The sequence below is a fragment of the Diadema antillarum genome, unplaced genomic scaffold, assembly GCF_040938485.1.
Source record: "Diadema antillarum isolate AM-2024a unplaced genomic scaffold, OU_Dant_1.0 scf00000022, whole genome shotgun sequence".
Taxonomy (NCBI): Eukaryota; Metazoa; Echinodermata; class Echinoidea; order Diadematoida; family Diadematidae; genus Diadema; species Diadema antillarum.
This window is the reverse complement of record NW_027270911.1, coordinates 2117501-2143595: the sequence shown is the minus strand read 5'-3', so window position 1 is coordinate 2143595 and position 26095 is coordinate 2117501. Positions and strand designations below refer to the sequence as shown.

General features: G+C 38.5%; 1 protein-coding gene across 1 annotated transcript; it reads left to right on the top strand.

The window, feature by feature from the left end:
* Positions 1-1796: 1796 nt before the first annotated feature.
* Positions 1797-23665, top strand: LOC139730427 (ectonucleotide pyrophosphatase/phosphodiesterase family member 5-like). Its single transcript, XM_071641277.1, has 4 exons — positions 1797-2868; positions 4809-4991; positions 6427-6765; positions 23499-23665. Exons 1-4 carry the CDS (start codon positions 2010-2012, stop codon positions 23663-23665), a joined length of 1548 nt encoding a protein of 515 aa, XP_071497378.1. The 5' UTR covers positions 1797-2009.
* Positions 23666-26095: the final 2430 nt, after the last annotated feature.

Here is a 26095-nt window from a genome sequence, read left to right as displayed (position 1 = left end):
GTGCAAGTAAATCTGAAAAGTGAGACGAGATGCCATTATTCCTTTTTTTTTAATATTGTGAATGTATAAATAGTTTTTTGTTTTTGTTTTTTGGTTTATGGTCGTAGTGTTTCAGTCTACTTCATCTTCACATAACAAAACCAATAACAAAGTAACTCTCCCCTAATAAAAATGGCTTAACTTTTGAACAAAATGTTTTTTTTTAGCAAAATAATTAGGCATATATGGAGTTAAATTTTCATGTAACTTCTGTGTAAAGATGGGAGTGATCTCTTCGCCTCACGCATGTGTGGACATAAAGATAAAATGGGCACTTTTCAAAAGTCAAAAGGTCAAAAGACATTTTTAGTGGTCTGTGAAAGATTACGTTCCTGGCCGTTGTGATATTGCCAAAGTAACAGTGCACTTTGCAGTTCTTGTTGCATCTTTTTAGTGTGCTCACTCAACCACATGTTAGCAATGACTCCCTCTTGTGTTCGCATATCGTGTATGTGCTGAACGGTGCACTATACTGATAACGATATCCGGTGTACATTCCTTCAGTAAATGGAATGAATTTTGCCGTTTCCCCATACAGGTGTGCTCACCTGATCATAAAATCAAGAAAGTGTCAGGATAGGTGCAATGAAGGTCAAAGGGTGGATGATAATAAAACAGCAACAACACTGAAACATATACTCCAGAAACAGGATGTTTCACACACCTTCAAAATGACTCTTTTGACTTCTGAAAAGTGACCCATTTGTCTTTCAGTAAATGTTTATTGCTCACTTATGCATGGCAGGCTAATTTTCAGACAGAAGTTAGTCAAAAGTCTGAGAAATATCCCTGTCAAACGATTTCTTTAATACGAAAACTAATTGGTTCAAAAGTTTCTCTATTTTGATTAAGGGGTAGTTACTTTTTTGTTGTTTGTATGCAATTACCTCCATTCTCGAAACTCGCAGTGCTTCTTATTGTGTACATAAACAACTGTTGTTCTTTGTATTGAGAAAGTTAGGCGATTTTTACTTAGTTTGGAAGTAGTCGTTATGCATTTACATGAATGATCATATCAGTACACCTGACAATACATCTTTAATTTCTTTCTTTCGTCGGTACTTTCAAAAGAGGGTTGTGCAGTATTATGATGTCCTACGTCTATTCATCTCTTAATTTCTTCCTTTCCCACAAATCTTCACAGAATTTTACTGTATATATAACTATAATATGTATCAATCTTTCATTTGTTGAAGCGCTATCACTACCGTTTTTGTTTTTCCTGTTGGAAACACGTGGAATTTTGAAATTCTGATGAGTGAACATGAAACGCTTCTCCCACCTATTTTGATTGGTAGGCCTACCCAAAAAAAGACTAGTTATCGTGAACATTTTTGCACGTCTGTAATGCATGTATTTTGTTTCTTTCAAATTGTAGTTTTCTCTCGCTGACTCATGTCTCTGCCCCAATCTATTGTCCACTCGTTTCCGAACAAGCTTGATTACGAAACGTCAGCTGTTGGACGAAAACGTGACTTGATGTTGTTGTTGTTTAATAATGTGTTTGTACAATATTGTTGGTGTTGTAGTTGTTGTTGCTCCCTAATTCCTTTCACCCCCTTTCACTAAAAGCTTGGCACGTGATATGCATTTAGCGTACAATGCACCGTCATAATCGGTTTTACGTGAACGTACCTCCACATAGAAACCAGCGCATCGCGCACTGTGTACACCCGCGGCCGCCCGCTCGCTCGCTCACCTGCGTGCTTCCTAGCTGCATCACACACATCGTATGCTAGCTAGCTACGCAGCTTGTTGAGCCGAAAGAGGTAATTCTGTCGCTGAGCTATGAGGCATGCAGTTTACTTCATGCACCAGACAACGGTCCGACAAACTTTGAGAACATGTCTGAGGTACACCATTAGAAAAGGAGATCGAGATGAGGACGTCCAAATGTTCATCGTAGATAGGGTCAGTTCTATCTGTGCATATCTCTCCAATTCTTGCTACGTAGCTAGCGTCTCGCTGTTATGATGGCCATCGTACAAGACGTAGTGTTCCTGACGCTCGTTGTGGTGGCCTTCGTCCGGGGAGCAACGGAGGCACCGCCGGCTGGCCCCGCCGCTGCCACTGGCGGAAAGAAACCGCTGGTTCTTATTGTGTCTTTCGACGGGTTTCGCTGGGATTACACGGAGAAAACAGACACACCGAACTTCGATGAACTAAGCTCTGCTGGAGTGAAGGCCAAATTCACCAAAGACATTTTTATCACCAAGACATTTCCTAATCATTTCAGCCTTGTCACGGGACTGTACGAGGAGACACACGGTGTCATAGGGAACGAAATGTACGATCCCTTGTTGAACGAAACTTTTTCGATGGGCAGCACGGATCCCAGGTGGTGGGGCGGGGGCGAACCTGTGTGGATCACAAACCAGAAGCAAGGGGGCAAAAGCGCCGTTGCTTTCTGGCCCAGCGGGAACGTGAAATTCAACGGCATCCTCCCAAACTATTACTTCCCAGAGTATAACCAGTCCTACCCTTTTCACGCCAGGGTCGACATGATTGTCGAACACTTTCTCAACGACGACGTCAATGTTGGTGCGCTCTATTTCCACGAACCGGACCACTCTGGCCACTTGTACGGCCCAGATTCCCCCCGCATGCTGCCAGTGATAAGAATGTGTGACGAAACTGCTGGCTATTTAGTGCGGAGACTCAAAGAAACGGGTCTGTATGACCAGGTGAACATCATCATCACTTCCGATCATGGAATGACATCGATAAGCCCGCATAAAGTCATCGTCATTGAACAATACGTTGATCCAAGGGTCTATCCCTTCCGTGTCATCAGCAACAATCCTATTGTCAGCATTTGGCCCCATAATGGTAATTACTAGCAATTATATGCAGCACAAATGGGATTACTTCTGGAGAACTAGACAGTGGCGGATCCAGTGCGTGCCCCTCCCCCTCTTTTGTTTTAAAAGCAAAAGAAATGATAATTAAAAAATGACATAACACCCAGAAGTAGCACCACAAATATTGTTTGCACCCCCCCCCCCCCCCCCCCCTTTACAGAATTCCTGGATTCTTGTGGAGTAATTTTTTAACATTCCTCTGTTGAACTGTTTCACATGTTTTGTTTTTTGTTTTGTTTTTGTGTTGTTTGTTTTTTGAGGGGGGGGGAATGTAGAGAAATTCCAAAACATGTTTATGAATGGCCCAATTCAGCAAAAAGTATTTCACGAAGACGATCATGGATTACACATTTCTAGCAAGTGGTTACTGCAAGTGATTAGTAATAGATGTGTTACCTTTCATTAAATTGAGCTACTTTTGTTCAGTGCAGTAGTTGATCTATGTAGTAAACTGGGTCATATTGCACAATTTTTACAGGGCAAGCTTGAATGATAAGATGAGGATGCCTACTTTCCTGTGTATAGTGTAAAACAATTCTTTCACAAGAGCAGTGATGTGACCAAAATTGATGATTGAACTAGTGTGTTTCAATCATTGATATACATGTAGTTTATGAGTTGAAATTATGGGTAGAATGTACAAATACTTTGCACATTTTATACACCACGAGAGGGGTACCGGAACATTAATGTTGGAGTAAGTTTTGGAGAAACCATCCGCGAGAAACTATAGCTTCGTTGTGGAGTTTGATGAAAAATTTGTATGACCTTTTATTTCATATTCAAGGTTTGAGAAAACAAAGATCTTTCAATACTTGAGTGGAGATTTTCGCGGTGTTGAAATTTTTGCGCATTTCACGGAACCAGAAACTGGCGAAAATAAAAGCACGTGAATATTTTTGCCTGCCATATATTCCTATGCATGATGTCTTGATTCAGCAGATTTAAAAACACTCGAAACTCTTCTTACCCGGCCAAGCGTGAAAATTAGTCGCGTGAAAATATCCACCTTTACAGTTCTCACTCTATCCTTGCATGCCTTTCGGCTTTTTTATCCCCAAGAATGTATCCCTTTAAATGATGGTAAATATTGGATACTTGGTAGTATACTTTTCAGCCGCAGTTCTTATATTTTCAAGAGTACCGGGGTACTATAAATGTCATTCAGTAATGACTGAAATTAGTGTAATCACTTTAACTTTCCAGGCTGTCTGAAACAAAGTATTCTTAAAAGATGATCTTCATTTCGGATGTTTACTCATTTTTTTTATTATTATTATTTTGTGCAGGAATATGACCACAAATGGTGGAATCAGCAACTCACATTAGAAATGTAATGAAAATTATCTTAACTACCCAAAGCAGGATTTATCTTTTATTTTTGGCAAGTGTTTTACTCTGGAAAAAGATTGTTGATTGAAATTCTTTGTGTTAAAACAAAGTGTGCAAAAGTTAAAACATCAAATACTTTTTCTGTGTTTTCTCAGCAAGAATAATGAAAGAAGATTAAGAGAGCAAGTAGGGACTGATACAATTGTGCTTTTAGATTTTTGTCTAGAATGCTTTTAGTCTTTCTTTATTTCATATTGTTTGGGGAGAAGGAGGAACTTTTTTTTTTTAATCTGTCTTGCTACCTGTAACTGAGTCACTGATTTGATAGCTTAATGCAGTCATTTCTTTCAAACCTCTTTAAAATATGAAGGTATGTGCTCTACGAATGACTATTTTGACAGCTGTATAAAGGTGATGTACTTTTGCTTGGTTGCCTTTTATGCCACATTACTTTTCCAACTTTTTTTTAATCAAATCTTTAGAGGGAAAGATGCAGATTGACTTAAGTGATGGCTTTTATGACATTCCTCAGAAAAATAAGTATCTCGATAAATGTATGTTACTCTTAAATTACAGATAGTCACAGGGAGGCCATATACTACTCGTTGCATGGCAAGAACGAGCATATGACAGTGTACTTGAAAGAAGACATCCCAGCCCATTATCATTACCATTTCAACCGTCGCATCGCTCCTATCCTTCTTGTGGCCCACGAAGGATGGCAAATACACAGCAACACAAGTGATGAATACTGGCCGAGTGAGTATTGTTGAATTGTATGTAGATCTCTCTGCCAACCTCTCTTTTATCTCTAATTCAGTGAGAAAGAAAAGGAGAAAAAGAAATAAAGAAAAAAAAAGAACAAAATCCTGCTGGAGTTTACCATCTTTACATATCGTCATCATGAAGTATTAAAGGTACATGTGTAAAATACATTATTTTCATTTGTTGCTCTTACATTTCATACCTCCTTTTAATTTATTTTTTCTCAGTTACCATGTCAGGGAAGTTTGACAGAAAGAGCAAGTTTCCTTTTGTGATGCTGATAGATCTGTTCAATGGCATTGAGGCAACTCACTATTGAAGTTACAAAGGTGTAGTTACCTACAGTGCTGGAATGCAATTGTGTGACTGTTGATGAACTGTACTTTATAGATTCTACCAGAACCTGTCTTGCCTTCTGTTGTGATGATTTTCACCTTCAAGAATGTTCATAGCCAGTTTAAAGGACAAGTCCACCTTCATATACATTAGGATTGAGAGAATGCATCAATATTAGTAGAACACATCAGTGAAAGTTTGAGGAAAATCGGACAATCCGTTCAAAAGTTATGAATATTTTAAGTATCTGCGCAGTCACTGCTGGATGAGAAGACTACTACAGTGTATGATGTCACATGCGTACAACTATATAAGGAAAATAAAAAGAGAATTTCACAAAACTTTACTTTTTGAATAAAGTGCACATTTCTTCGACTTGCTACTGACGTATGTTAAGGGTAATATTATTCCCACTACCTTCTGAAAGAGAGAAGTCGAGTGTTATTTTGTTATGCGAGAAAAATGGAAATATGTTGAATTTTCTTTATTCTTTCTATATATCGTTGTACTCATGTGACATCACAAGCTTACTTAGTCTCTTCATCCAGCTGTGACTGAGCAGAAACTTCAAAAATTCATAACTTTTGAACGGATTGTCCGATTTTCCTCAAACTCTCACTGATGTGTTCTACTAATATTGCTGCATTCACTCAACCCACATGTCTATGAAGGTGAACTTGTCCTTTAAATACCAACCCCAATGTACTTGAGTAATCCTGTGTCTTCATACATACTGCATACGCTGAATATTTCATAAGGTTTTTATTTCGGGAGTCGGGTGCTATTTGTGAATTCAAAAACACTCAAAAATATTAACTCTCTATCCCTATTGAATGTGACATGCACGCGTACATTTCTCGGTTCACTACTGTGCTCCACAATCACATGTAATCACTTAAGAAATTGTCTGGAAGGCCTGATTCGAAAAAAAAAAATAGACTCGCCAAATACATGGTGTTTGCAGTAGTCTTGCAGGAATCATTAGAATTGATATGGCTGATAAGGCTAGGATATTGGAGTTAAAAAGACTTCCATTCTGCAATATATCTGATTTTGAGTGACATTCAGCATTAATGCCCCTTCTTTTGACTAGCCCATCTCGGCACGCACGGCTACAACAATTCCCTCATGTCGATGCACCCCTTCTTCATCGCGCACGGGCCCGCCTTCAAGCAGGGGTACGTGTCGGACCCGTTCAGCAGCATCAACATCTACGCCCTCATGTGCCACCTCGCAGAGTTTGAGCCCGCCCCCAACAACGGCAGCTGGAAGAACCTCAGCACCTTGCTGCAGCCTGGTCACCACCCTACAGAGTCCTCCGGCAGCAGTGATGGCCACGCTCCTCAATCGGGAGACGGAGGAGGAGGAGGAAGAGGAGGAGGAGGAGGAGAAAAGCCAACAGGGAAATCGATATCGAGATTTACTATAGTCGGTGAGTATGAGACATTACCATGTATATTTGCATACCTAACAGCATAACTGTATCTTGTGTTATCAGTAATTCAATTGTTGTTGTTTTTTTTCTTCCATTCATTTTAAGATTTATGATTTGCTAAAGTTTGTATGAGGACAAAAAACTTGTCCTCGCACAAAAAAATTGTCCTCGCTCAAAAACTTCCTTCTGGCTTCTGTAGTTTTCAGTGTCTTACATCCTGTACTTCACTCACTGCTCCTACCTGGCCTGTACTCGAAATAGCTTGTTTCATAATATTGAGAATTTAACTACAATCTTTGTATCCTTCCCCCAGCTTGCACACATACACACGCACACGCACACACACACAAACACGCACGCTTGCACTGATGTGTACTTTCGGCCAGAAGAGAAATGCTTCGACTACTGAATAATGAAAACATCCATCAATATCTTGATTAATTGATGGTAGTACCGAGAACCCTCCCCTACCCCCTCGATTCATTGACTTTGCCGTTCTTTGTTTTCATTTCATTGTATTTATATGAGGAAAAGAAAAGGACACGGATTAAAGTGGGTATGGATCCCATTGTGATGTTATCAGTACATTGTTTCATATTCTTCTGTTTCATCCGATAATGAACGTAGTGTGATGGAACCCATCATTAAAAAGTCATTATAGAATGGGTAGCGAGAATCCTGCGATCTGATTGGTCGAGAGCTATGTGTTGATTTTTACTGGCCGCACGCTACGTACGCTGAGTCACCGCAGTGGTAAACATGTTATCGCGCACTTGTAGCAAGAGTACGCGTACTTGTAACAAAGGTTTGCGCACTAAGCAAGCGTTCACGCACTCAGGTTGGCCATGCGTCCAGTAAATACTGATGCATGGCTGGCCGTGCGTCCAGTAAAAACTGATGCATGCTCGTTTACGGCAAGCCAAAAGGAAATGCATCCAGTAATTTTGTCATCGGGTAACACGATAGAAAAATGGGTTTTTGACAAGAAAATTACCCATTCTATAAATCAGATGACGCACATGTCTTTTCGTGCGTCAGTCGGAATATAGTGTGCATGCGGTAACTATGGAATTTAGCCTAAACCCACTCGGCTTCGCCTCGTGGGTTAAGCATTCCATAGTTACCTTATGCACACAATTCCGACTGACGCACTCAGACCTGTGCGTCATTTGTATAATGTACACCACCCGTACATTGCTTCGTATTCTACTGTTTCATCTGATAATGAGCGAAGTGTCATTTGGAGGCTCTGCAAGGAAACAAGCTGCCATTACTGATGCAATTGTCACCAATTAAGAGATAATTCATCTGTCCGTCAGTTGTAATGAGCCAGGGACATCTGGTATGTCTGTATGAAGGAATGCTCTCTTTCCCACTCTCAGTCTCATGTATCACACTTAAATTCAACCCTTACTTTGCTTTGTTCGCCGGCTGGCAAACAATGTTGAGTGTTTTCTTTGCCGTTTAGCACACATGTCAAGAAATTAATTGTCAGCAAGTAAAAATTACCTAATCCCCTAATTGTGTTGCCATGTTCTTTCTGTCGGACCAAGGTACATTGCTGCACCTGAGTAGACTTGCTAACTAAACAGCTACATTGTAGGCCAAGTTTGAATGGATTTCTAAATGCTTGTAAAAAGAATTAAAAAAAAAAAAGGAAAAAAATATTAGTGGGAAAATTAGCACAGGATTCCAGTGGGATTCGAACCCGAGACCTCCCGATTGCTAGCCCGGTGCTCTACCGTTTGAGCTATAGAAAGCCCTAGTTCAATCTTCGTTCCAGAAACCCTATTAGTTCTCAATGCTTGGATGGTCAGAAGCTATAGCAGTGCCAATGTGTGTGACACACATGCACACACTTAAATCTGGCATTCTAAACCCTAAGGATAATTCAACTTGATGGTACAAGTGTAGATGCGAGGGATCAGTGATGCAGCATTTTTAGTAGAAATGCAAACAGAAGAAAACTGACCAGAAATGAATATAGTTTATTAGTGGAAAAAAGTAAATACAAAAAAAGATTGGCAAGTCAGAAAGTTGAGTGGCGGGACACATATATAAAGGGTTGATGTGAGATTCCAAACCATGTTCAAGGGGATGATGATAACTTTTACAGGGTAAAGTCAGACAAACAGTATGGTAGAATTTCGTAAACAAATAGTGTTTTAGAATCAACAATTGGAAGTGCAGTTGTACTTGTAATGTAATTTTAGAGTTTGACATGTTTTCGTAATACAATGTCAGGAGCAATTACAATGTACAGAAACGTGCACACTGAAGGAGCTGACTATGCCATTGCCACACTGTCTTCCCACCTCCCTGTATTCACTTTACATGAATCTTTACAAAATTTAGTTTGTGGACGTGAATAAGTTGTTCCCTCGGTATCAATAGTCTAAGCTTTGATGACCCGTAGGGGAGAGGGGCTGTACTTTGCAATTTTTTTTTTAAATTAATGAGCAAGAACATGATTTGTTTTCCCTCCCATAATCTTTTTGTGTACAAACCAAGGGGAGCGATTTGAGGTGATGGATGATGTCATCATATCCTGTAGTTTGTGTATGAAGTTGCGCGTGATTATCAGCTGTTTTGTGATTACAAGTTTCAAAATCATGCAGAACTTATAGTGAATGTTTTCACAACCACTTTTTATTTATTCATTTTTTTTGGGGGGGGGGGGGTGGTTGAGGTCACAAAACGATGTGCTGGCTAAATTTGCATTTTTCTGTTGCTACCTCAGGCATGGAATTCACTGAATGCAGATATTTGTATTTATTATTGGTATTTGAGAGAAAAATAATCGTAAATCAGAAAGTGTACCCAGGCGTATTTGCATTGGTTTCGTAACGATATAAGAGACATAAATGAATTCAGTAACATTAATTTGCTTACTTTACTGGTATACAATTTTAAAGACGTTTAATCGGAAGTGCCTTCAAATTATGCACAGCAGGATGAGAGGCATAAGGAAATGAGAAATTTAATTTGAAATCACGCAGAACCTCCTACACAACTCCACCAAAGTGTCAGGGTCGTCCATTGTTTATGCTTCCAAAGTGTAGGAACTTCCTCATCTATAGGATGCAGAAAATATGACCTTGTGAAATCATGGATAACGTATGCACAAATCTAGCGTTACCTCTACAACAATGCATGCGATGTGCCTTGTACACACATGAACAGAAATTGTACGTTCTTACATGGCAGTGTGTCTATATAGTTGCTCCTCATGAAATGCACTGCCAGATAGATACAACACTCTGCTAAACAATGCTAAACTATCCCAGCAACAGGAATTATTAAAAAGTGATTGCTCAGTTTGACACAGAAGAGAATTTGTACCTTAGCACTGACTGAAAAATGGAAGGAAAAAAATGGGTATGTTAAGAGTTTATTTCATGATATATGCATGTCTGCCTTTTAAGATGTCCGCACAGGCTAGTATTGCAATATTTACCTGGCTTCACCAAAAATATACATATCAGATGTTTCCTTTCAGGTTGGTTGCCAGTTTTGGATGGCAGAATAAAAGCGCTAATGTCAGAAATGTTGGCCAGAAAAAGAGTTACAAAGTGCACCAGCAAATAAAGTGTAGCCTTTTTTCCCGTCACCACTACCCACAGTGAAGAGAGAGAGAGAAAAAAAAAAAGAGAAATTGGATGGTCGCTTGCCACAATAAACCTTTGAGGTTTACGACAATTGCAGAGCCTTCTTCTGTCTTGGAGCAGAGTTTGATGAGCACTTTTAAAGTTTGTGTATTGATGCCACAATACTGTACAGGCAGATGGCTGTTGTAGACCAGTTGCGGTTCACATGTTTAATGTGTTTTATTTTGTGACACAAACATGACTATATCAAAGATTGAAAATGATAGGTAAAGATGACCTGTGATGTAGTAGGGTGATAAAGAGGAATTCACCCATCTCTCCTTTTACTCTGCATAAAAGTCTATGTGAGAAATCAGGCCACATGCAAATGTGCCAGTCCATACCAGGGCCCTGTTTTATGAAGAGTTATAATTAATCATATAATGGTTGATTTCTGTGGTATATGTAAGTCTATGGCAGCCTGTGTAGTAAAGAAATTTATAATTGATTTACCTATCTATTGATAAAAAGGGACCCTGAATATCTATGTGTATCAATCACTGTTTAGAAAGAGAGAGATTGGGAGGGAGAGAGAGAGGGAAGTACGATTTCCTCGAACCAAGTGAAATACATCATGTATTGTGCCAAATTAAACATGGTCTGTGGCCAGTGACCAATTATTTAATATTCCATGGCCTTGATATATGCACAATAGCAGCACGTGAGAATGAAAACCACTGCTTCAAGGCCACTGTAAAGCAAGGCTATAATTGACCACAGGCGACAAAGTGGCAGGTGAAACAGCCTGTGATTATCTTGTTTGGTGCTAAGGGGGTTAATATTCTTGTTTTTTCTTTCTTTCTTTTATAGAAGAGGGAGGGGTAGGGTGGATTTGAGCATCGGAAAAACCACAAACATCCATTTTACAATCATTTAGTTGCGCTTGCTTGCATACAAATGTTATTGCATAATTCATGACTAACCACTGGTGTTTGTTATTTTGAGGCTTGACATCCATACAAATGTACATTATATGTGCTGCCTACTCTGGGCATACATGTACAGTATTGATACAGCATACAGCAGCAACATGTCATTTTTTCAAAGTTCTGATGTGCTTCACGGTGGTAACTAGGGATTGTAAAAATGGACTTGATTCTCAACAATCTTTAATTTAGTGTTGTCATAAATCTATAGAATATGTTAAAGAAAACAAATGATAAACCTACAAATTGGATACAAGTCCTACTACAAACTGTAGGTACATTTAGTGAGGAATAGTCCTACAATATGTAGTGTGTGCACAAAAATTTAATGTATGTCATGATAACATAACATGGAAGTAATCCTTTTAGAAATGAATACTAAGTTACAAGTTTGATATTCTAAAATACCGTGGATATGTTTCTATTACAGAATGAGATGTCAATCAATTTATCAAGAGTCTCATTTACAGTTTTCCTCAGTGAAATTTATCCAGATATTGCTGGTAGGAACCAGCCTTATGCCATGCCCTGACTGAGCCGGAAATTGTACATATCAAAAGACATCACCCCCATTGCTTTGATATATTGTAGGAAAATTCACATAGAATTCAGCTACACAAAGAAAGTGTGTGAAATCAACCAAAGCAAGAATATTATTGTTACTACATGTACCATCTGTAGTCATATGTTTACGATAACACCTCTATTACAGCATGGTAGTGTACAGTGTCTGCTTGTAATTGTGAAGAGCTGTGTCCTTGTCATCCTATTTACTTTTTGTTTCATTTGTAATTGGCAATTAATTCCACAGACCAACTACACTTTGTATTATATGTACAGCTTGTACATTCTCTATGAGCACTCTGACTCTTGTAATTTCCAATTTTTTCCCCACTCATTCACACCACAGGTGTGGTGCATGTTTGTTAGAAGCATTATTAGGCATGCTTCTCTCAAATGTTTCACTTTAAATCCTCATTAAGCTTTCCCATGAAAATGAGGAATTGATGAGGATTAATAAGGATTTATATATTGAATTTTGATACATGTACTGTACACTGTAATACAAAATATGATAATTTAATGCCCATGAATGTGTTGTGTTTTATCTACGATGTATTGGGTGTGTGAGCATGTGTGTTTGCACTGCATGGTAATCACGGATCATTGGGCAGGGCTGTTTTGCTAGCCCATTTTCCATTTGGGTAGTGGGCCATACTCTATTTCTAGTCTGTCCTCACACCAGTTATAGTCACCACAGTCATCTACACGTACAGCTGTAGCTGTACATTGTAAGCTTTGATATGCCTTTGCCTCAAAGGTCGCCAGGAGCTTCATGTATTAGTTTGTCCATCCGTCTGTCCATCTATTTGTCCCAGGTCTTATTATAGTAATTGGAGAGAAAAAAACAACAACAAACAAACAAACAAAAAAATCTACTTGTGATAAATATTCATAGTACCAGGCTAGGGTAGGCTATGTACAGTGAACATATGTGGTACAGTTGTGCTGATTATATTTTGGGTATGAAATTTCTCAAGGTCAAAGGTCATTGAACTTTTGCTAAAGTGACATTTTTTATGAGAACATTCCTTTATCTAAGTCATGTGGTGATGTACAACGTAGTGTGATAAGAAGGGGAGAAATAGACAATTATTTGCTTGAAATTTAAGATAGAGGTGAGAGGTACATTAACAGGTCAAGGTATGAATTCAATGTACTTACCAACTTACCAACCATACACTGTAAATCCAGCTGGGAATATCATGTCATGTATCAATTGGTAAAAAAAAAAAAAAAAAAAAAAAAAACACTGACAAGATATTCTGCCTGAACTTGACTGTATTGCATGGTAAGTAAATGTCAAATGTTTTGTTTCTCAACACTTTGACGTAAGAAAAGAAAGTCATTTGCAGCCATATATTCAGCCCCCCCCCCCATTAGTAAATCATTTCGTTCCGAACTCATCAGCAGTTCATTCATGTACTTTTCTGATAAATTCTTTTCTTTTTAGACAAGTTGATGTAAATGACCAAAGGAATTTCTTTTCTCTCTGTTACATAAAGGCTGTTGTAAGCTGCTCCAAGACATGTAAGAGGACTGTTTCAGTTTCACTGAATAATCAGTGTTTATCTATAATGATGGTGAAGGGCAATTTGTCAGTCAGTTTCAGTTAAAGAACTGGATGGAAACTTCAATAATTTGAATGTTTACAATTACTTCAACTTCATAACATATCACTGAATCAATGGCATGGTAAACCGTCGTCATATCAAGTTGTGGTGAGAGACCCTTTTTGAAGAGTGTACGGTACTTACGTCCTCATGATGTTTAATAGAAAATTAATTATGTTTTTGCTTGAAACTGACCTTAATAATGCAAACAAGAACTAGTAATCCATCATCCAAATCTCAGCGGAGATGGAGCAATATCAAGTTGTTCCGACTGGTTGATAGATAGACACAAATTAAAACATTCCCTCATTGTGTAGAGACCAGTGAATTCTTAGGGAGGGGGGGGGGGAAATAATCTGCTGCAGCCAACTCAGACCCTGCCTTACGAAGTACAGCAAACCTCACCTATACAAGCTGACTTTGTACAAGTCCAAATATTGGCCAAGTTGAGGTACGTTTGTAAAATTCTGCCAATGATGGATATAAACATACAGTGTACATTCGTTAATTTGATTTGAAAGTCAGTATTCATACGAGTCTAAGTATTTTTTCTGTGACTTTGGATTCCACTTGATATACATACGATGTACATATTGTAGGTGAGGTTTACAGTATGCTATTCACATAGCATAAATCATGAGAAATCATGACTGTGCGTGTGTACACTTTGGTTTTTTTTTTTCTCCCTTCATTCATGAACCCATGCTCTCACCAGTATACACTATTTGCCAAAATTATGGGAATGTGGGAAAATGTGGCCTCATATGGAGATTAATATCTAAATTTGAACAAATCTATGCTTCATGGACCAACGCTGCATTGATTGGATACTATGCCATATCATAATGGTATTTGTATTACATCCTAATTATTTCCGTTACCTTCGCTGATGATCTACCAGAATCCATTCTGCATCAGTCTGATGCACATACTGTTGACAATTCAATGATGGTACTGTAGGAGGAAGTCCAAAGTCCAACTCCTGAAAAACCAAGCTTCGGAGAGGTGCACACAATGCATGCTCTTAAATGTGTTGACAGTGTTAGCAAGGCATTGCTTAACAATGATTCCAGCTTGACAAATCTGAACTGCATTGTACTACTGTACTTGCTACTAGAATCTCTGGTATGATGTACAGTGTATGGATACTAAGCTGGAAAGAAAATTAGGCTTGAGAGTATTAAAACACTTGATGCTGTGAAAGGGAAAAAAACTGTAAGTGGTGGGATTTACATTGTATCTTACTCAGTATTTTCCAAAGACAGTCTTAATAGGATAAATCATTTAGTACACTGTAGTTATTGTTTATCATTATGATTGTATGCGTTTGCACATAGCATGTATGTTTTTTACTTAATCTTTGACATTTGTACTGCCAAATTTTGTACTTTACAAAGTTCTGTATTGCCAGTGATCAACAACAATGATAGTAGTAGTGAAACTGAAATAGCGCAATGATAGTGAACTATGATAAAATTGAGAATGAGACCAATAGATTATTGTAAAATAATACGACGGTTATGACTCAGTTGTATTCAAAGGAAGATAAGACAGTTACAATGGCAACACTGTTTATGCTACGTGCATTGCATATAAGAGTATCATGATTATTCATGATAATATGAAAATGTTATTCCTCTCCCCATGTAAGGTTTGTTTGTTTGTTTGTTTGTCTTTTTTTTTTTGTAGTTATCTCTGTGTGACTGGGGTAGGTTGGTATGGGCTATGGGACTTGTGAAGGTTTTAGTCCAGTGTTGGTATCAGACAGTTGCCTAACGGTTCTAACTGGACCTTAAAACAATGGACCTGTTATGACTTTAAATCGTGTCCAGATTATCAATCACAACATCCCTGGTTCAAGTCTTGCAACTGCAGCAGTTGTGCAGAGATGGCCAAAGCACTTTTCCTCATTGGAAAACCCATGCACCCTTCAAACAATTTTTTACAACAAGTAGGGCCTACATGTTTGGACTTCAAATTACATATTTGTGAGTAAAAGTGTATTAAGATACTTTTTTTAAAAAGCTTACGTGGCCTCTACCAATGATAATGATAATAATAACAACAACAAACAACAAATTAATTACAGTATTATGATTCAAAATAGCTTTTATGGAGATGTTTTCCTACTGTGAGCTTATTTACAATGTGTATACGTACTTGTTGAACAAAAGGATTATGATATGATCAAATGTATGTACTGTACATGTATGTTGGGATGCATTTTCCGCTGAATCAGGTACACAATCAGATTGCTGAGCAACCAGTACATACCACTTATTAGGTTCTTATGCTTGCAGTTATAGTGCACATCATGAGGCTGTGCAGTATAGTGGCAAGTGTGCGTGAGAAAAGTGACAGCATGTGAGGAAATATAATCACCATCTGTTTGACACTGTATCTATAATGTCGTCTTTAGGAGCAACCCTGTGCCTGTATCTGCAGTGTCAATAGACTGAGCAGTAGTAGTATTACAATCTATGCCACACAGGCCAAATGTACAAGTGTGCACAATCTCATGAATTATATACAATCTGGAAAAGAAGGAAAGGCTTGTGAAGAAGTGATTGCCTCTTCAAGCCAGATATGCATTGATTCGGTTCTGTGTCACGGCTTCATACAGTTCCATTGTTTATCAGTCCCCTTTTCAAAAGTTTCTCAGAGTGACCTTCAAGCAGTGTCCATCACACTGATGAAAAAAGAAAAAAGAATATATGAGAGAGTTTTTTTTTCTTTAATGTGACAGAGCAAAGAAAAAAGAGAATTTAAGTGATGTGCAGTGCAAAAGTTGTAATACAGTGTATGGTGTGCACACAAACATTTCTTCACCAGAAGTGACCTCATAAACTCCTGAAGTGGTCTTTAGAAATCTAATCATTCTTTTTATTCATTATGTCTTTTATTCAATGTCAGTAAATGAAACCAAAAAACAAAACAAAACAAAAAACAGAGCTGGTGTCTCATGTAGTAGTCATGTAGAGGCTTAATCATAATACCAGTTCATATTTGTGACATTAGCAGAGCTGCCAAGTCTCCCTGATTCTGCAGGAGTCTCCCTGAAAATGTCGAAATCTGTTCATGTCTGAATAGGAGAATATATGATATTCTCTCCCTGATTTGGGAATTATTTTCACTCATTGAAATGCATGTAACACACACTCAGATATCTCCCTGATTGCTGTGTGGAATCTCCCTGATTTTGATGTGGGACTGTTGGCAGACCTGCATTTGATGAATTGCAGCATTCATGTGGAAGTCACTGAGGCATCAATACCAACCATCATTGCAAAAAAAAAAATAATAATAATTGAATAGATAAATAAATAAATAAAAAGAAGATATGGTAGACTGGAGTGGCACTTCCTGACCACGTCAGGAGTTTGCCAGGCCATTTTGAAATGGGAATAGTGTAGCCTTTTGATTGCAAGGACTGACAGTATTGTTATATCATCTTCATCATCATCATCATCATCATCCTCTTCTTCTTATTCTTCTTCATTATTATCATCAGTGTACAAATGTTTTATACATTGAATTGCAAACTGGTAGACTCGAGTGCCATGATCCAACTACACAATTTGCATCACTTAAAGCATTAAAATCAAAATACATCTGATATGACCTGTATGCCAATACAAAAATGTTATAATATAGGCATTATTTACCATTTGCCACATGAATCAAAAACCCAGATTTAGTGCTTCAAAACAGTTCTAGAATGTGAGTTAGGGATAAAAAAAAGAGTAAAATTTGAATAATTATAATTAATGTTAGGTATTGTTAAATGTACAAAATGTCAACAATAGTTATGATAAAAATGTTTCTAGACTGAACCGTCTACAGTTATGGTTTAGTGAGAAAAATAGTGATATAGCTCCGTATATTTTAGGCTTTATTGCAAAATTTTTACATGGTAGGATGTTATGTGATACAACTGACCTACAAATATGCATCAAATGTGATATCTTGAACATTTTTTAAATCATTGCTCCCAATGGTAAACAGTATCTTTATTAAAGTAACTAAACAAATGAGATCCATTACTTCTCTCGGTGCAAAGAATTCCCTGAATGGTTGAATCCCGGTCACGTGACTGACTGTGGATGTCTGAGAGTATTCAATGCTAACCAAGATGGGAGATCAATTCTGAATGATCTATTCAGCGCATCCCTGCCTGCCTTATGCCCATCAATCGATAGAAGTCCTTTCAGGTGGATAGAGCCACAAGGCTATATGCCGTATCAATACAGCAACGTAGCGACCATGCATACGATCTAACCTGCTGTGCACGAGGGTAATTAATTGGACCAGGATAGAAAAAAAAAATGATGTTACCGTTTCTTTGTGTATTGTGAGCAGCCCATGCGTAAACCAGCGTTGTGCAGTAGTGTGCCTTATTAAATCATGTCATTTGAATGAGCATCACCACATCCTGTGCTTTCTTCCTATCATGGGAAGTATACACTGTTGATTTAATATAAATATGGTACTTTTTAACCATCAATATCCCATAAATGAGTGATAAGTTCTACCCAGCGCCATCATTGTGCAAAGTGTCTTATTAAATCCTGTCATTTGAATGGGCATCGTCACTTACAATGTATTTGGCGTTCTTCATGTCATGGAAGTTATGGATTATGAATGCGGTACTTTTTAATCATCACAATCACACAGAAGTATGTGATTTGTTTTCCTGAGTATTGGAAGTCGTCTCACGCCACCATGTTGATTCAATATTCTCTGTGGGGAGGCACTTACATTTGAATTTCACCAAATTTAATCAATTCTCTTTGTGTTGAGCACAGATTTCCACATATTGTATGCTAATTGCTATGCATTTTCCGCATATATGTATGGAACTCTGTAGGATGAATTAGCTCAATCTGTGCTATGCTTGGAAATCAATTATTTAGCAGCTTGGTATGGCTAAACTTTCTAATCAGAGGCGGACCTGATTAATCATAAGTCTTTGCCAGAGGAATGATTGATTTTCATTTACCTGATATTTACACATGAATTGGCATTTGATGAAGAAGATCAATATTTGTGTAGGATATTGACTTCTGTGTCACTCACTACAGCTCTAATAGTTAGGAAATTTTGTCCTACAAATCTTGATTATGCAATGTAATCTAATGTGTCCAGTGGCGGACCCAGAAGGGGTCACAACCGGCGCACACCCCCCTCCCTTTATTTTTCGTTAAAAACAAAAAGAAAAAGAAACAAAATGAAATGAAACCCGGGAGTGGCACCAGAAAAATAAGTTGCGCTCCCCCTTTACAGAATTCCTGGATCCGCCCCTGGTGTCTTCCAAGAGAGCTTGTTTCATTTATCTGTGTCAGAGATACCACACCCACTACTGTACAAGTGGTTTCTTTCGCGGTGGTTTTATTTTCGCGCTTTGAGGTTGAACCGCGAATTCAACATCACGCGAAAATGTTTTGAAAAGTCGCGCGAAATTAACCACGCAAGCAAATGTTTTGAACTCGCCGCTTGTTACAATGCTATTGCGCACATGTACACACGAAGATTCAGCGCTTCAACACACAGCGATACCGCGCAATGTACAGCTGTAGGTACCAGCATGTTGTAAAGTACGGTACTCTAGAGACGGGGTTTCAGGTAAGCCTGCATTTAATTTTAATTTAATAATAAGAGAATAATTGGATTATAGTTTGGGTTTTCATGTGCAAAATAAAACTACAGTTTTTGCCGTCTGTGAATTCACAGATTTTGCAGACCGCGAATTTAAACACACGTGAAAAAGTCGGCACCGACGGAAACCGCGAAAGTATCTGTGTGCGAAAGAAACCACTTTTACAGTATATGTGTGGTTACCTTTGTCTGTAATTTCGCTAGACTATAGATACTGTTCCAAGCAAGAAATGTTTGCGGCATGAAGTTTTTTGCGAGTTGGTGCTGACTGCCTTCATTAGTTTGTTTGTGCCATGAAATTTTTGAGAATTGCCACTGACATTCAGCACATAATATTGTGTAGACAAGAACTTACCTGTGCATTTTGATTTTGAGAATCTTGGCTCTCATGAAATTCGAAAAATTAAAATGCATGCAAACATTTCTTGTTTTACTGTACTGCACATACAATTTTCTTTTCTTTTTTATTCAAGTATATGAGTTCTCTAGTCAACATCAGGACTGAATGGTCACCATCTGCGAATGAATTGTACAATCAAAATGATTTAAATAAGTGTGCAATAAGTCTTAGTCACATTTTTGTTGAGTGTTGTGAATTAGTTTCAACATGTGATTAATTACTGGGAGAAGACTTAAATTGAAGCATGTTGCTTTTATCAAGTGCTTACCATGTACACATGAATGTCTATTTGGACAATGTTATGTTTAGGCTCTTCAGACTACTCGAGACACAAGTAATGAAACCCCTGTAAAGTTTCTTATCATAATGAAAGCTACGCCTCCCACTCATCCAAAGAGGCATCTGGGCAACGGCCACCATCAATACTTTGGGATGGTGCAGTTTTGGTTTAGGTGGGGCTGCTGGCTTCCAACTCGTTTTGTGTGTGTGTTTGTGAGATAATGAGAAACCTCCTATGGACTAGATAAGAGAACATGTAACTCTTAGAGCAATATAAAGTTTATTTGATAAAAATTGGTCTTGAAATTGCTGAGACATCCAATCAAAGCGATCCTAATAAAATGCAACAGTCCATGACCTTTATTAGGATCATTTTGTTTTACCATGTCTGTAGATATCTTAGTGATTTCAAAACCGATTTTCATAAAAAAAAACAACTTTCAATTCTTAGAATCGTATGCTCTTCAACATTTCACAGAGTGGCTTCCAAGTATCTTGCAAAATGTTTAATAGCTGAATCCTCACCTCAACCAATACCGTACTATACCATTTCTGGCAAGTAACCGTTCATCACTATAATACTTGCCAGACTGTGAGCTTCAGTTGCTTCAACTGAAGCGGGCAAGTTTGTCTGAAGCACTCTGTCTTCAGAAAGTATCAAAATATGGAGATCAAAACATCTTTTCACTGTTCCCCTCCCCCCCCCCTACTTCTGGTCAGTGGTGTTGGAAATCAGTGCTCGCAAATGCAATTGCTGGCAAAGTCCATCGCAATGTAAAACAAAGCGATCGTAATAAAAGGTGAGTCCCACCTTTTATTAGGATCACTCTTTTATGGTATCTCAGCCATTTCAAAACCAATCTTCATCAAATAAACATTGAATTCCATTTGAAATTACATGCTCTTTCATGTATTTTAAAAAGTTTCCCATCATCTCACCCAATAATGACAAAAACCTGAAGTTACATTGTAGGTCTCAACCAAAACTATACGATCACTTTAAGCTTGATCGTAGTTACAATTTCTTTTTCATACGGGCCATCATTACGGTTTTGCTCTCACATGCTTGTGGCATGCGAGCAGAGATTTATAATCTCTAGAATCTGCATTTGAGAGCTTGTTTATTGTCCTTCACACAATCCCAGGATGTTATATTTCATGGGACTATATCCTGCTGTCAGTGTCCTCAAAACTTTCCGTGTCCTCAAAACTTTCCGGTTTTTCAAGGACTTTCAAAGTGTTTTCGATTTCTAGGGTTGAAGTTTGTATGATGTATCTAGTGACAGTGAAGTTTGGATCAGTGCCACAATCAGCAGTCATCATGGCTGTATATCATTCAGCCTGCCCTTGTCATTCGTAATCTCACACATATGCTTCACACCTAACAATGGGTGGCGCATGCAAATGATGCACACCTACACTTCCCTTGCTGATGTTTTATACATGAACTCCTGTATAGTAATCAGAAATACCTACATGTAGATAAAGCATGTTGTATCCAGTCTTTCACAAGATAAATTGAAAAAGTTAACAAGGACAAATCTGTCATGAAAATTCAAGTTGCTCTAGCTACATGTTTTTTTTTTTTCCCTATGAAAACAAGCATCTGTTATATGCCAAGATAGGTTCATATGATAATGCATTTTATTTAGGCTCTTTGATCTACATGAACTTTATACAACTGTTGACAATAATATGCAATAGCAGTAGAATTACAGGCTTTTTTAATTCCCTGTTTTCTTAAACTGCAATATAAGATGATAAGTTCATTGCCACTAATTGACAGATGACTTTCTTTTTTTTGTGACATGATATAGCAGAAATGTGCATTATCAAATTATCATTTATAATACATTATTATGATTATAACTATATGCAGACGCACTGTCAGTTACAGTACAGTACAATGCAAGTGTGCATCCCCTCACCATCTCCCCCCCCCTCCCCCATCCCCCCCCCCCCAAAAAAGAATAATGATAATAATACCAGGTACACTAAAAGCAGGATAAATTTTGCATTTCCCAAAGCATTATATTTACAGTATGTCAGTTTCATGTGCTTGTCACCCCATGGCATGTGTACAAATGCCACGTTTACCTTGCACAGCGTCGAATCTCACCCAGCTGAATTTGGTAACCATGGCAATGGATGCCTCATAAGTCATCTGCTTAATGAGAGCGGGAGATAATCCACTCATGTACAGTGTGCATCCCTGCACTGTGTACTATGGAAGAGTGTGTGTGTGTGATGATTAGAGCTCATCTAATCGATGGCCATATTGTTTTTGAGTTGAGGGGAGAGCCTTTACACTGCACTTGCTATACATAAATGTTTATGCTCCGCAACTTTAGGTCGAAGATATGCGCATCAGCTCAGATCGATGGCAGCATTAAGAAAATTTGAAGAAGTGTTGCAAATGGCACAAGTGGTATTCATATTAATTTTAAGAGTTAGCTGCATTTCACTCATTCATTGCCGTTTTACTTCAACATGGTGATAAAAGAAACTTGCTCAGCCACTGGCTGTTATTCTGCAAGTCTATGCATTGGTATACCAGATAAACATAGCACAATAGATTCACTGTACAAAAGTAATAGAAGAAATCATAGAAAGAGAATACAGAACATTGAGAAAATACAGACATAGACAAGAGACTGACATAAAACAAAAACAACAATGGTACTCATCATATTCGTAACATAATATTAAACTTGTCATTTAGAAATGATATTAAAATTAACACAATGCATATTACTCAAATGGTTCAGTTAGCAAGCCAAAAATTTGCAGTATCTAAGAGAACAGAACAGAACCTGTGTGTTAAAGCAATTATTTTGGCTTTTGTCAGTTGTCACGTGGACCGTTTGCTGCAAAGAATTGATTGAAAAGTCAATATCTTCAGTGAACTGATCTGTGTACGTTATTTGTAAGAGCACACATGTATCAAGTTCATGTTTCTTTCTTTCTCTTTATTATTCAGTTTTCCTACCCTTGTGTGTTTGTGTGTGTGTGTGTTTATTTGTTTGTGATTTAATGCATGTCTCCTTTGTTAATTTGTTTACTTTGTCCCAAATTATGTCATGTGCAATGCCAATATAAGGCCATTGTCTTAAGTGCTTGCTTACAACTGTATGACAGTATTCTGCATTTCTGTTATATTCAGCATTGCTTAGATTCTCTCTGTTTGATTGACTTTGGTTTACACTTGATCCTGTAAATAGATAGGTAGAAATAATATTAATCAATCAATACTAGAATTATTTTTCAATTTTGTGTATGGAACTTGTGCCTCGTGTACCCTGGTTTTCTTTAATAGACAATGCTTTTGATGACTGACTTGATGTTAATGTTTATGAAAGAACAAACAAACTAGAAATAAATGTCTGTGGTTGATAGACAAAAATCTCAGATAGTTTCATTGCCATGCTAACTTCTTATGACACACAGTGGTCATCTGGGTATTTGTGCTATGGTAATTTAAGTTGGAAAATACTTTTTGTTATTTTGAGTGTTTCTCCCCATAAAATGTCAATGCTCCATGAATTAAATGCAATGCTTAATGTGATGACTGCCACATTTTAAAAAATGGCATGAATTAGAAGAATAAGCTCACGCGTCCCCTTGTTTGTTTCCTTTGCATCCCGTCCAGGTGCTTGTCTGGCCGCTGGACTGGTCATCCTGGTGGTCACCCTACTGTCCGCCATGTGTCTCAAGCAGCGGACCTACTGCGAGAAGCCCATGCAGTACCACCCCATCGCTGACACCTCGCTGGAGAGGGACTCTCATGAACCCTTCCTACCAAACTCGCGCCTCTGATGGGGCCCCCTGGTTGCATCAGTCGCATCCCCAGTGACTCCTACATGTAGTTTGCAGGCACAAACCCTTGTCAGTCATAAAAAAGTCTGCGCCAAAGTATTTCTTTCATATTCCCTGAATAAGTGACTCTCCCACCACCACCACCCCCCCCCCCCCCCCCCACCACCACCACATCTGCTACAGATACCCATGTGGCACTCTTTGTACCCTTCCTGTACACTGGTTCACATTTCACATACAGGATGCACACCCACATAGCCTCCCCTCCCCCCTAGCCTTCACCTCCTTCCTGCTTTAGTACCTATGATGGACCATGTCCATGTGTATCTCCAAGGCAGATCTTTGGCTTCACAGCTACATTGTACGGTGCACTCCCGTTATAACGAACATGGTTATAACAACATTCCGGTTACAACATAATAAAAATTCAAGCCGCAACATTATCCTCTTTATGTATTTTTAATTGTTTATTTATTCAGTTATAACAAAATTTTGATATAATGAAAGCAAACTGCCGGTTCTGAGGACTTCGTTATAACGGGAGCCCACTGTATAGTTCATACTTGGACAGCAAAGTGCGGGCTGACTGGAATACCCCCCCCCCCCCCCCCCCAACAAAACATAGTGAGAGTTGCACTCTAGATGCTGTTTTGATTCCAGTAACTGTAGGTGACAGTAAATTTTAGACCGCTCTGAGTGCCATGACGCGGTAGAAAGGTGCTACATGTAAAATACAACCATCATCATTATTACTCCACAGCTTTCTTTCCCCTTCATCTACCTCCTCTTTTCCCCAGCACCCTCCCCAATAAGTTCATCTCAGAGAGTCACTCTCTTTCCGCTGCAAACAGACACGTTCACATGCCATTCAATCACTGCCCGCACCAGAGCGTAAGCGGAGGTGTCGGGCGAGTGTCCGTCAAAAGTACGAGCAGATGTCCTCAGGAGGTCGACAAAGAGAATGTTTCAAAGGCGTAGGCAGCAGTAAAACGTTTTGAAAATTCACATTGCACGGGATGATCCGTGTTCCGTAGTCTCTGCTTGCAGGCATGTAATATATTGACTTTATTCCCATGTGCAAAGGGAATGCAAGAACTTTTTTTTGTGCTTGGTCAGTCATATTATCTTTATTTCTTCTTTGAGATGGAGTTTATATCAATTCATTGATGGCATTGTCAATTTGATGCTCTTCATTAAAGACAAGCAGTGGTTGATATTTTCTACCCATGGCATGCTTAGGAAAGTATAAGTATGCATTACCTTCAAAGATTTACAGTACTTTCTCTCCTACCTTTTTCTCCCTGTTCATATCTTCTTGTCTTTATGTCTGTCTGTCTGTCTGTCTGTCTGTCTGTCTGCTATTCAGTACCACACCAGTAGATCAGTTTTGTCACTGAATTTTCTCATGCTTTGTATAAATACTTGAAATAGCAGTTGGTGTGATCATTTTTAGTGCCAAACTTCAGCGAATGTTCTCTACACCTCGATCGAAGTATGCTTGTATCCGGTAGGGCTGTGTGATGGATTGCTCCAATCACAGCTGAATTCAGTCAATTATTTTGTTTTAATATACTTGCACAAAGTCAATATTTTATTTCTTGCATCATTGCATTCCAACTGAAGGAATTAGAAAATATGAGCATTAATAGTAATAGCAAAATCAGGTAGAACGTAGATAGCCAATGAATATCAAGTAGCCAAAGCAGATAAGGAGTGAAATATTTATATGACATGATGGCGCTACGCCTTAAATTTCACTGCAACAGCTTTGTGCAACATTTTTACAATTATGTATTCAATTCATGGTAACAGTTATGGGCTAGTAGAACTTTTGACATTGTGTGCCATTTCAGGGTCAGTAATGTCCCCCCAAAAAATAATTAAATGAAAAATATGTGACTTGGCAGACTGTTCATTTGTGTTGCACTCACCAAAGAAAAAGATTGGCTGGATATGTATTGTGAACTCCACTTTCGTGATGTTAAATTGCATGTAGTATTTTGTTCTCTAAATTGAAACACACGCTTATCTTAACCCATTGAGGATGAGCCAATTTTGCTTCCCCTAGACACCTGCTCGAACATAATCGGGACTAGTCTTCAACGGGTTAATGCTGTTGCAGCGCTCTACCAGCAAAAAATAAAGAATTTGCCCTCTCTTCAACAGTTGACCCCCTCTGAGTCTGGACAGTGGGGACAGCTGAGATATATTACCCAGTTCATGTGTCCTTAGGATGAATATTTCATGGTGTAATCAGTGGTTTCTCCACCAACGGGGTCGAGAAGCGTTGGAAGAGGGGAGTGACAGGGTACGTAATAGATCACGCCCTCAATTATTCAGAGCCAATCAGATTACGGAATGCCTCCGCAGTACACCCCTTATAAAAGAAACATCACAGTCCCCCGCTCGCGGTGATTGATTGTCACAATG